At 46.8% G+C, this 13,009-nt stretch overlaps 1 protein-coding gene across 3 annotated transcripts in view; it reads left to right on the plus strand.

The window, feature by feature from the left end:
• The window catches only part of CCNG2 (cyclin G2), a 42,431-nt gene that overhangs the window by 8,731 nt on the left and 20,691 nt on the right, over window positions 1-13,009 (plus strand). For all 3 annotated transcript variants that reach the window (XM_069626337.1, XM_069626336.1, XM_069626335.1), the window contains exons 5-6: window positions 8,032-8,110; window positions 11,491-11,589. In XM_069626337.1, the coding sequence (XP_069482438.1) occupies window positions 8,032-8,110; window positions 11,491-11,589 (178 nt within the window). The remainder of the gene's footprint in view (window positions 1-8,031; window positions 8,111-11,490; window positions 11,590-13,009) is intronic.

A 13,009-nucleotide genomic window follows, 5' to 3' on the forward strand; every position in this document is an offset into this window, starting at 1 on the left:
TCAGATATCCCAAAAACATTCCAAGCAATATAGGGCAAGGAGTGATTTGCGTCACTCTTCATCTTCTCAAAGAAAAATCAAGAAGATGCGCCATTTCTCTTTTCCCAAATAAGTCTGCTTCCAAAAGAGTTTAATCTGAAATTGATGGTTTTGTTTTTGAAGGAGGCTACTGCGCCTCCTTAAGCCGGTCAGGAGTCATCTAAGGCCATGACTTGCACGTTCATGAGCCCAGGGTCAAAAGCGTGAGTTGTATCAAAGCCAAAGAATGCAACTTCATCGAAGGACTCCACATCTAAGCCATCAATGTCATCCTCTGATCTTTAAGTCGTTTTGTTTTGTTTTGTTTTTTTGAGGAGGAAGAAGATATGTGAATTCATTTCGGATAAGGCGACTACTTGCCTAAATTAAGCCATTGGGTTGGAGAAGTGGAGTTGCTACTCCACCTAGCTCCTCGTTACAGTGCAGCGAAAGAGTTAGATGAATGTGTTCACTGAATAGTTGGCTTGAGGACGTCCTGCAAAGGCTATTTTACAGGATGACGGACAGTGGGGCCCCCAAATTATAGGTGCTACCTTTACACTCTGCATTTAAGAACAATATCTTGGACAATTGACAGAAGCCAGATACCACTTCTGCTGTCAAGGAGGAACTGGCAAGACGGTATAAACCATCACCTATTGATCCTGATCCTCCCCAGCCTGGTGGTTCAAGCAGCTATTTGTACATCCAAAGAAGCTGCCTATACAACCATTCCACCAGGTGGGATGTTAACAAATATGATGTGCTAGGGGAAAAAAGTGTTTTCTGCTTAAGGGCATTATTGCATCTTGCACACAAGCCAAATGCACCTACACCTTGTGAGGTGTGGTCTCCCAAGGGCCTGCAAATATTCTTGAGGGGGATGGGGGGGAATAAGATGGCTTTATGAACATCATTAGCAAAGGTCGTAACGCAGCATTCTCTGCAATCGGGACTGGATGCTTTTGACTGTTTGCTTCATGGCAGTAAGTGTGGTTACCAGGAGGTTTGCATGCCAGAGCAATTTGCTCCCAATGTCCAGTCGTGGCTCTTGGACATGCCCTTTGATTGGGGTCAAACCTCTTTGGGGAAAAGACTGACAAGTCTTGAGGCTGAAAGCTTCTAAGGCAGCTTCAAAATTCTTGGGTGCAGCCATCTGTAGGCCTTAACAGCAGAAAATGTCTTCCCAGAGTTGTAGAAGACATTCCTTTTGGTTCTACTCCTCATTTGGGCGATGGCAGAGCACAGACGGCCCAGAGAGGCCAAAGGACGTTTCCGCATGGCACAAAGACTGGAGGAAGATGAACCCAGACAGTCGAACCTCATTACCTTTTCCCACAGCTCCAAAACCACTTTGATTGCTTAGCTCCCCGAAGTTTAAGTTTCCAGTGGGAGGCAAGCTAACCCTGCATCTCGGAGAATGGCAAAATGTTACTTTGGATGTTGAGGTGCTGCAGACAGTAGCTCGGGTGTACACTGTCTTATTTATTTATTTTTTTAAAGTCCCCCCCCCCCACCCCCCAGTGAAGAAGGGTGCTATGGAAAGGTTACCTGTGGCGGAGCAATACAAGGGTTGGTACTCCACCTGCTTTCTGGTTCCTGAAGACTGTGACCTATCTTGAACCTGAGATGCTTGAACAAGTTCGTCAGGAAGGATGGATTCAAGATGGTCACTCGCAGATCCTCCATGCCATTCAGCTCCTGGATTAAATGGTGTTGCTCGAACTTCAGGATGCTTACTTTCATGTGCCTATTAATACCAAGCGCAGGAACTACCCGAGGTTGGCCGTTGTCTGTTTCAGGTACTACCTTTTGGGCTGACCTCTGCCCAGAGTCTCTTCACCAAGTTAATGACGGTGGTGGCAGCTATCTAAGCTATCCACATCTTTCCCTACCTAGACAATTGTCTGATCAAAGCTAGTTTTCTGGAACATCCCTCTACAACTGGGCCTCTCCCTCAGCTTCAGGAAGTCCCAGGTGACAACACGGCTGCAATACATTGGAGCAGGTCTCCTGGTTTTTTTTCACGTGGGAAGGCTTTACTTCCCGAGTTGAGGGCTCAACATACCTTGCTGATGGTGATATACCCAACTTCTTCTGGCTTGGCCATTCTAAGGATGTCTGTTCAGTGGCCCTTCAGATCCTTTCGTGCCTTGAAACACTTGTGTATAGGCGCGTTACAAATGCCATATCATATCATATCCCAATGGTCAGAACTTTCAGGTGGGATGACAGACCTTCTTCAGCTCTGGAGCAAGGTCGCTTGATGGACCTGCAAAGAGAATGTGATGATGGGGCAACTTTTTTCGGCAACGCTGGCCAGTGATGACAATAGTTATGGATTCTTCCCTCACGGGAGGGGGAGCTCACATGGACAATCTTACATACAGTGGTCTTTTGTCCCCGTCAGAATCCAAACTACACATAAACCTTTTTAGAGCTGAGGGCAACCTGACTGGTGCTGATTGTCATCCCCACAGAGGAAGAACTTCCTGATAATGACAGACCAAACAGTGGCCATGCATTACCTCAACAAAAGAGCAGGTCTAGGGTCACTACCACTGTGCAGGGAGGCAATGCAGCTCTGATTTTGGGCACTGCAAAATAGAATCTGTCAGCTGTACACCTAGCCGGAGAAGAGAACCCGACGCTCTTGAGTGGGCAGTGCATGATCTCCCCGAGTGGGAGTTGGCTCAGGAAGTCCTTCTAGAGATCTTTTCCCTTTGAAGAACCCCTCGAGTAGATCTGTTCCCATCTAGTATCAACAGGAAATGCAACCCGTTCTGCACCAGGGAGTTATGGGGGGCATGGTGTACTGGGATTTTCCCACTACAGTACGTGTTCCTTCCAGGCGGTTGGGGAAGTCCATGATCTTGATTGGACCAGGAGGATGTGGTACCTGAACTTCTGGACATGTCCATCTGCCTTCCATTCCATCTCCCTCTCCCCTCCCCTTATCCCCTCCCCCTGAGAGCAGACCTGCCCTCACAAGAGGGAGGCCATTGTCTTCACCTAGAATCTGAACTGTCCCGCCGGTTTTCTGAGGGGTTAAGATACAAAGATTGGAACCTGTTTTGCAGGTGTTGCTTTCGGCTAGAAGACCAGCAACAAAGGTGTCATACTGCTGCCATTGGAATATGTTTTGCAGCTGGTGTAGAGCTGAATGTTATTGATCCTTTTTGCTTGTGATGCACCTACAGTGCTTCCTTTTCTGCTACACCTGGCCCATTGGGCTACAGGTGACATCTGGTGGCGTTATTCATCTTTAGACACGCAGCAGAACTATTAATTTTAAATGGGTTCGTCCCTCCTTCATTCACAAGGTGGTGTCTGAATTTCACCTGACACAAAAATTACCATGCCGACATTCTATCCACCGCCTCATTCTTAAGTCAACTCTTGTTGGTTAGACCGACTGGGTCAAGCTGTGACTACAGACCTTGTCACATTGGATCATTCTGTGCATTTCAGAATTGTATACTTTGGCAGGCAAAGTCCTAAAAATGTAAGGGCAGATGCTACCACTAAAGCTCTGTAAAGGGGTGTACCGGTACATGACAGCTGTAATACTGCAACAAATACACACTGTCTCAAAACGTTACTGCTTGGATAGTTGCGTCGGGATGCTAGGTTTGCGAAAGCTGTTTTGCGTAACATTAATATAACCACAATGTGATGGGTGGAAGGTTTGTTGAGCCTCCTCTGTGAGGTGCAGCTTGGTTCCATAGGGACATTTTGTGGTTCTAGTTTGTCTCACGATGCGAGACACGGTATGCACAGACAGGGATGCTGTGCTATGGAGAACCAAGCTGTACCTCACTGAGGAGGCCCAACAAGGCCGATAACATGTCTGGGGTTGCTTGTGTTTCCATGGAACACCCTCCGGATTGGGGGGAGGTGGGGGTTGACGTGACGTCAGCGTGCCCACTAATTAGCCCAGTCTTTTATCCCTGCAAGTACTAGCAACTTTGCAAGGTCTGTTGGGACAACTCAATGCTGGGCTACCAACGCCTCAACCTCGGGCGGTCCCTCAACAGAGGGGGGTGACCAAATAACGCCTGTTCAGCAGGCTCAAACTGTTCAACGAAGGGATTAGGTCAAACCAGGTTGGTCAACAAGACTCCCAAGGGGTATGCTAGGTCCGGCTACTACTCCCAAGAAGAGATGATCAGTCTTTCCAACGTGCCAGAGACGACCGCAACGCTAATGCAGCTCGGCCACCTCACAGTGGGGTAGGCAGAACAAGTCTCGGCAATGACTGACCCAAGGGCGCATTGGTGGGCGGTGGCATTCAATCACCAAGGACAGATGGGTGCTACATTCGATCCAACACGGCCATCTGTTAGAATTCAAGTGAAAACAAAACTCTGTACCTTCTGTAACGTCTCATGCGCATCAATGGATCCCTCAACAAGAGGTGCGTCAAATGTTAGCCAAAAGAGCTATAGAAAGGGTCCACCCCCTCCCCCACACTTTCTGGGAGAAGTATACTCGAGGTATTTCGTAGTAAAAGCCGGACTGAAGTGTCCCATCCTGGACTTATGGAAATTAAACCTTTAGACAAAAATTCAAAATGGGTAACTGTACAAGAAGTTATTAAGACGATTCAGTGTCACGAATATCTAGCGTACTTTGACATCCCAATTCACACAAGCACTGGCAGTACCTCTGGTTCAGGGTCTGAGGGAAGCATTACTCATTCCAAGTCCTCCCTTTCGGCCTCAAATCAGCCCCCAGGACTTTCACCAAATGCATAGCTCCAGTGGCAGCTATCGGGGCCACCACGTCTATCCATATATCGAGACTGGTTGGTCACGGCCCTGACACAGCAAGAAACAGTAACTTCACTGGCGCACACAACAGTTAAAATTAACCATCTACATAAAATCCTGCGTAATGTCATCCAAAAGCTTTGTATTCCTGTATGCATGTTTCTCCACGGCACAAATCCTAGTCAAAACCTCGGCGAGTGTTTCTCTGGCATGCTCATTCACCACAAATCAACAACTCCTGGTGTGCAGATACATGGCGCTGCTCGGATCCATGTCATCTTGAATTCCCTTAATACCCCATTGCAGGCTACGAATGTGACCTGCACAACTTCCTGGCAGCCATGTGGTCCGAAAACCAAAGGTTCCTGGGAGACATCACCATCGCGTATGCGCTGTCAGGTTCACTGAAATTGTGGACTGCGCAACATCTCAAAAGGGATGCTGCTGCTCGAACCAACGCACCAGGTCACGATTGTGACCAATGCCTCCTTGGCTAGATGAGGAGCCGACCTGAGCCAACACCAAATCTCCTATGGACTCCCGAAGAATCTGCCCTGGATCTCAATATCCTATAGCTGCGAGCAGTTCATTGGGCCCTAAAATCCTTCTTTCAGGATAAAGCTCAGTAGTGCGGATCCTCGCCAATGCCACCACAATGGAGGAACCATGTCAAGTGCTCTTTCTCGGGAACCTCAAACATCTGTCACTGGGCCATTTACAACATCACTGCAAGAATTCCACCTGCTTGGGGATACACAACCAGCGTGCAGACACACTTGGCAGGGACACGACACAATCGAATGAATGGCAGCTTAACAGCAGCCAGATAAACCCGATCTTCACAGCATGGGGGCCAACCTCAGCTGGACTTCTTTGACACAATAGCCAACAAACGATGGCAAAAATGTGCACGCAGGCTACTGCACCCACGCTCGCGGGCGTGTTTGGTGTGTTCTGATTCTCTTTGACCACTGTCTTCGCATACGTGTTCCCTCCCATTCCATTGAAGGGAAAATTATCCGGCGCTGCCCTTGCGTAATAATCCTTATGGCGCCACACTTGCCCAGACAAATCCAGCTATCCGCAGACAACCCAATCTATCTGGGAGCCCAAGCCGATTTCCTGTCTCAGAACAATGGTGCAAGCCTACATCACGACCAACGCTCCCTCAAGCTCACAGCATGGCTCCTGATCACTACGATTTCGGCCACCTAGACATCCTGCAGGAATGCCAATGCATACTGGTACAGCAGCTAGGGCCCCTTCCACTAACAGCTCGTAGAACGCATTGTGGAAAAGGTTTTGCACGTGGTGTGCGCAGCACCCTAGCCTGCGACCACTGGCCATACAATCGCACCAGTTATTTCCATACCTACTGAAGCTAGCGAAAGAAGGTTGTTATGCTATCTCCTCCATAAAGGTACACCTGGCAGCAATCTCAGGTTCGCCAGAAAGGGAGGGAGACCACCACTGTAAATCAAGAATGCTCAAACATTTTCTAAATACATTCGGCCGCTCCTTAGCAGGTATGAAGCCTAAACCTGGTCCTAGCTGGCCGCCGCAGCTACCTCCCCTCCCCCCATCCCCCTACCCTTGAGCCTCTTCAGTGCACATCAAGTTTGTGACTTGGAAGTTGGCCTTCCTAGTCGCTATTACGTCCTCCAGACAGGACTCGGCTACAAGCATTAGTGGTGGACCCTCCATACCTCAGGTTTGCAAGGGACAAGGTGATCCTCGCCACTTCATTTCCCAGTGCTGTCTGAGTGCCACAAAAACACAACTACACGTTGCTTACCTTCTTCTAAAACGCCAACACCCCTGCGGAGAGAGCGTTGCACTCCCTGGCCGTCAAAAGGGTGTTGAAATATTACCTGGACCGGACCAAATCCTTAAGGGCCGCCTTGCTGCTGTAATCGCTTTTGGACCCTCAAGCAAAGGGCTATCACGAAGCAGGGTATCGCAAGGTGGATATCCTCTACTATCTCATTTTGCAAGGGACACTGCAGACTACAGCCAGGGCACATTCCACTAGAGCTGCGGTGGCCTCGGCAGCTCTCTGGTCTGGCGTGCCCATAAGACATTTGCCAGGCAGCAACATGGGCAGTGCCCCACACCTTCACAAGGTACTAGTGCCTGCAGCAACATGGGCGAATGGGGCGAGCAGTCCTTCAACGGCTGTTCCAGTAAGATAAGGCCTGCGACTTCCAGGGTTATGGTCATGTATGTGTAATTCTTGCACAGGCATATCATTCACTGATCTGTTTGCCTATTAAATCTATTCACACCATGTGAATCTATGAAAGATCCAATGCTGGAGAAGGGAGTAGTTTCATACTTGTAACTCCATTTCTCCAGCATTGGTATCTTTCATAGATTCACATGCGCCCTCCCCCTCCAGGCAAACACCATGTGTTAATCTACCTGCCAAAGTGGTTAAAATCTGAGGGGAAGCTGCTGGTGCGGAGCTATACACTCTACAGCCTATTTGGTAGGGACCAAAAGCTCAAGGGGTTAAAAGTGTTTCCCTTCGGAAATGAATTCAAATAGAAGTAACGAGGGATTCCCAGCCTGACGGGGAATATTCAAAGCATGTGAATCTATGAAAGATGCAGAGTTACAGGTAAACTACTCCCATCTAGTCGTCTGTGCGTAAAGGTTGGAGGAAGAACTGAGGCAACTGACGCATACTTGCTATTATACCAACGCCCGAGCGCGAGAATGGAAGCTGCGGAGGGACCTCTACTTCACATGGTGCCCTCTGCTGTCAAAGTAATTTGTTCTATCTAAGTAGTTGCAACTTCTGTTTAACGAGTTGGCAAGTTAGAGAAAATAAGGTAATCTTCATTTGCTTGACTTCTTTTTATGAATCTAAAGTGACATTGTGAATGAATTCTTGGAATAGAACTGCAGTGTCATAGAGCTCATTTTATGGTATCAGCACTGACTAAAATATAATATTTTGCTAAAGAAGTGCGTGATGGTTTTGAGTCTGATTGCTTTAATTTAGTTCTGGTCGATAATGGGCAAGGGTTCTGTAACATTCCTGTGCAGTGTTCCAAGTTTGGAACTACCACCCTCTTGTAAGTTGTCAAACTACATCCTGCTACGTATTGTATTGTATTTAAAATCATTAGGATTACCAACCCTTGTATTTTTTATTGGTCCTCGTTTTGTGTTTAGTACATCTGACGCTGATATGAATTTGTTTTAAAAAATTGTTTCCCGTCTCCTTTATTCACAGAAAAGAAATACTGAACATTGATAAATTGGAAGCGCAACTAAAAGCTTGTAACTGCAGACTTGTATTTTCCAAAGCAAAAGTAAGTAGCGTTCTGTTATACATTTGCTCCCAAGGTTCTAGAAAAAGCATGTTTTTAAAATTATTTGTTTTCCAGCAAAAGACGATTTGTCTTGCATGATTGCTAGTATATAACCCGCTGTCAAAGTCCTAGGCTCCTACGGGTAGGACGTTCATGGCCTACTATACTAGCATCACGTTAAGCACAATTTCATGCCGTTCTGTTTTTCACATTCCTGTAACCAGGATATTCTGTGCTTGTTTTAAGGCCTCTAGGCCCACATGTACAGCATACTGGTGTACATTCTGCCATTTGTGATATTTTAAGTACTATACAGCAAAGGATTGTTCCTGATGGGTTCCTTAGTGTCACGTTGAAAGTGGATGAGTAATACATTTCACTTTTGGCAACCAATTTTATTGATTGTAAAGCCCTAGTTCCCTGTTGTGTACGGGTAGACGGCTCTTTCGTTGATATTTTATACATGAGACTGACAAACCAGGGTGGATGATGCGCAAGACCAAACTTCGATACTATGTGACCGTTTTATTAATGCTCCTTTTTGTATGCACCTTTTTTATTTATTTTTCTTTCTTTCACATGGGTTTTTATTGACCTTTTCAAATGACATGTTAACACCCCCCTCCCACCTCCGGGAATCCCCTTGTCCCGTCCAATGTGTCACTTTACTCGCCATCTGGTGTATATAGTCCAACTTCCCATACAAGTTCTTGTCCATTCCTGCTGACCTAAATTGCCCTTTACTTGAATCCCCACAATTACTTCAATTGCCTCAATGATCTTTCCCCAAAACTGTTGGATCCAAGGGCACTCCCACCATATGTGACTCCACGACCCCTATTCACCACACTCCCTCCAGCATTCCCTGGAATTATTCGGGAAGATCTTAAGTAGCGCCATCCCTGTATTTGGATTGACCTTGTATGCTGGGCATAGCATCCCAGTTGTACCCACGCAGCCTCTTCAATCGGCCGTCCCATGGAGTCCTCCCATTGCTCCATGTAGCATCTATATATCCTGTCTCCTCATATTGTTTGATATGCTTGTAAATTCTCCCCACAATGTGCTTGTCCCAAGAGTCTGATAGTAATAGCTTTTCAAAAGGAGTTGGGGGGAGGGGGGGACGGGGGTGCCTTGTAGCTGCCTTCCTAATAGCTGGATTCAGCAACCAATGTCTCAGTTGTGTGTATCTGAATCTCTTTCCCCCCCCCTCCTCCTCAAGCAGGAAATATGCTTTTACACTGATTAAAGGACCCCCCCAGGGTCCCCCTCCTATATCCAGCATGCTCCAGGGTACCCACATATAATCTATCCTCGGAGGTCCTGTGGACATGTGTAACCTTTAGTTTCTCCCCTCTTTTCTCTCCAGCTGTCTCCAGTGAAAGCCTATCTCATTTTCTCAAGCAATTCTCTGGTGGGTGGGTGTGCGTGCATGCCTGTCCGCCACTGGGTCCCAAGCCAAACTGTCCCTTAGCAAATATTTCCAGTTTAGCCAGCCTCTGTTGAATGAAGAGTTAGGCGCATAAACCGTCCCACTTCCCCTGTAGGACCACTCTCATCGCTCTCCCACTTTGTGGCTGTAATGTTGAGGTTGTTTTGTAAGGCAATCGGGATCCCTCCTCCCCTCCCCCCCCCCTCCCCTTGTTAGACCCTGAAGTCTTAATTTTGTGCTTACCACGAAGCTGCACGTGTGTTTCGTGTAGCATTCGGTCTGGTGGTTCCCTTTGTAAATCTTTCTAGTTTATTCCTTTTCAGTGGGGAGTTCAAACCATTGATAAAAAGCTTGTTATTGGATTTGTCCATCCTGGACTGTATGAACCTATTTATATACACACCTTGGATTTGCGATTGGGGACCCTCCCCGTGGCTGGGTGGACTCAACCAGCCTCTAGCCCCTCCCGATTCACCATCTCGGGAATTAAGCCCATTTCTCAACCCAGCCCCACCAAATGCGGACCCTCCCAAGCCCATGTAACGATCCCCAATTTACCTTAAGTGCCTGACCCATTAGCATAAAAGAAAGTCCTTCAGGGATCCACGTGTTTTCTGGTGTAATCCGCCTTTTAGTTCTTTCCAGGAAGTGTAGGGCCCTATGGCTCTGATTCGGGCCTACCGCCCCCAGTTGAGTGTATGCTAGGGTCGTCGCCCCCGCTAGGTTCGCCGCTGATCGTTCTCCTGCTGGCTTTCACCAATTTCCTTCTGGTGGGAATGGGGAGGCAGAGGGTGCCCCACTCCTATTGTCCTCACATAAGTCGTTCTGGGGCGTGTGACGGCGGGGGGGGGGGGGGGGCGGCTGTCTCTTGTCGTGCCCTGGGTCTTATCAGTCCCCTGCTTCCAATCTCCACCCCTTCTTGCTTTTAGGCTTCGCCCTCTCTGTGGAAAGTTCCCATTCCTTCGGGGTCCTTTCCGTTCTCACCTCATCGTGGCTCTCCGCTATCGTCCCTCACCCTTTCCTTCCGCACGGGGAGCCCTGCTCCTCAAGATGCCTTTCCCCAATGTTGCTTACTGTTCCACGCAGACTCTCCCTCTACACTGGGTCAAGTCTCGCCTGCAGGGTTCCTGGGGTAGCTATGCTGGGTCCTTGTTCGCCTAACTCGCCGCAGTCGGCCCACTCTGTCTTGCTGGAGTCAGCCCCAAACGTCAGTTTTTACAGCCTCTACATGGTTTTCCCTTCACCACCTTTCTACTGCACGCAACCTTTGAGTCTTCTCGCGCGGGGAGGGTATTTTCAACAAACTCCTGGGTTTGGCGTCGATCACGGTGCTCTCCTGTCGGTGGCTATTTTGGAATCCGTTTATGTAAGCTAATTGTATGCCTACGCAAAAATGTGATTTGATTGGCTATAGCTCCATTTTGTTTTGCATTTGTAAACATGTTTCTCCATCAAACGATGCTTACTGGTAGGGTTCAACATTTAATTCCTTAAATTCAAACTGAAATCCTGGCTGTTGCTCTGCCGGCAGGCACCTTGAGTTGTTCCATTTGTTACCGAGACATACTTGAGTTGTTTGTGTCAGTATTGCTCGTCTCCTAGCAGTGTTGCCTTGCATCTTTATCTGCAGGAAAGTGTATGTAGTGTAAACAGTCTCTTGCTAGCAAAATCAAATGAATGTTCATGCAGGCTCTAAAAATAAGTGGCCCACGTCTGGATAGTGTAAGGTTATGAATTAATCTTAGCCATTGCAATGGGCAGTCTTCCACTTTTGCCTGTACACAATTTGAATCCAGTTTGATTGAGAATGCAGTCTGGGAGACTAATCTTGTGACTTACTATTAAGTGATGGGCCACATTATTGCACCAAAAGGTGATGCAGTTGTTTTTGTTTGCATTTACTGCTTTCAAATGGGATTGTGTTGGTGACAACGATTTTCTTTTCTAGCCCTCGGTATTAGCCCTGTGCCTTCTCAGCCTTGAAGTTGAAACGTTAAAATCAAATGAGCTATTTGAAATTGCCCTCCATGTGCAAAAGCACTCCAAGGTAAGGTTTTAATTTGACCACTCTGCATCACACATTTTGTGTAATTTTCTGTAGCCTGAAGCAGGCAATGCCTTGTATTACATCTGTACGATAGTTCATGTGAACGGTTTGACAACGTATCCAATTTGATCTTCCTACAAATATAACTTATTTATTTTTGTTTGCTTCCAAATAACGTTTGCTTTTATTAATGTATGGTATGAGTTGATTATCCTTTGCATATGAACATAATTCCCTCTCTGATCTATCATTCACACATGGGTGCAATGTCGCATGTGCCTGGCTGATATTTGGAGGTCAAGCTTTGATCCTTTGCAGCCTAACTAGCAGGTTGGTCAGTTAAAGCTTAACTCTTTATTGTTGGGGATAAGGGCAATGCCAGCCCCTCGGCTGTACAAAAGTCATGTCCTGCAGTTCGACCAGCTAGCACAAAAGTCCTCCCGAGAAATGTTTTTCCATCCATCGCTGTCAAAAGCGGCTCGGAAGTCCACATCTGTATAAAGGCAGGATTCCTTTTGTGTAACGCGTAAAGCCTTTCTTATTTATCAAAGCATCCACCAACATGATATGGGCGGTAGAAGATCCTGTTCTAAAGCAGGTTTGAAAGGTACCCAGCAATTGAGCCGATTAAGCCCAGGACTGCTAATCTTTCAATACAAAGTGAAAAATCTTGTCTGGCAGAGCAATCTATTGTTTTCATTAATCGGTGGATTGCCATATAGACTTGTACTCGTCAGCACATACCTTAAAAGAGACTTCCAAAACTGCAGCCCATTTAAATGGTTCTTTCCTTAACAATAAATTTGCGATGTCGGGACCTGGGACCCTTGACCCTTCTGATCATTATGTTCTTTGTCTATGGGAAGTTTTTTATAAGTTTGCTAACCCAGTGAGTCAACTGCCCCTTTGACCAATAATTATCCAACTGTTCTTTGCTAATGGGGCTGGACACCACATTGCCTTTATCTCCCTTGATTATGCCAACGTTTGCCACATACATTTGGAGTCTCGTTTTCTTTTAACACTGTTGCCATCTTTTGTCATTGCATTTTTTGCACACAAACATTTCCACCACTTAATCAATTTGTGTACTTAAAAAAAAAAAAATCCTTATAGCACTGACCTTCTCAGATGGCCACACCCCCAAGGATTAACCCTCCTTATCTCTTTCCTAACTGCATGTTTGGCCGCTCGTATTTCCTTATTAAATGTTGCCTTGCCTTCTTTGTGCCCATCTTTCACTGCATAAATGCCGCCAACCCAACAGAAAAGGGCTTTATCCACAGCTCCATTTCACTCGCCGTCCTACTTCCCATTAGATGCAACCGGCTATCTTAATCTTAATAGATGGCAAAAATAAAAATTTGAAGCAAGTAGCTATCAACTAATCCTATTCTGAGCTTTTGTTTACATCGTTTTA

Source organism: Ambystoma mexicanum, chromosome 6p, assembly GCF_040938575.1.
Source record: "Ambystoma mexicanum isolate Mex_15411 chromosome 6p, UKY_AmexF1_1, whole genome shotgun sequence".
Taxonomy (NCBI): Eukaryota; Metazoa; Chordata; class Amphibia; order Caudata; family Ambystomatidae; genus Ambystoma; species Ambystoma mexicanum.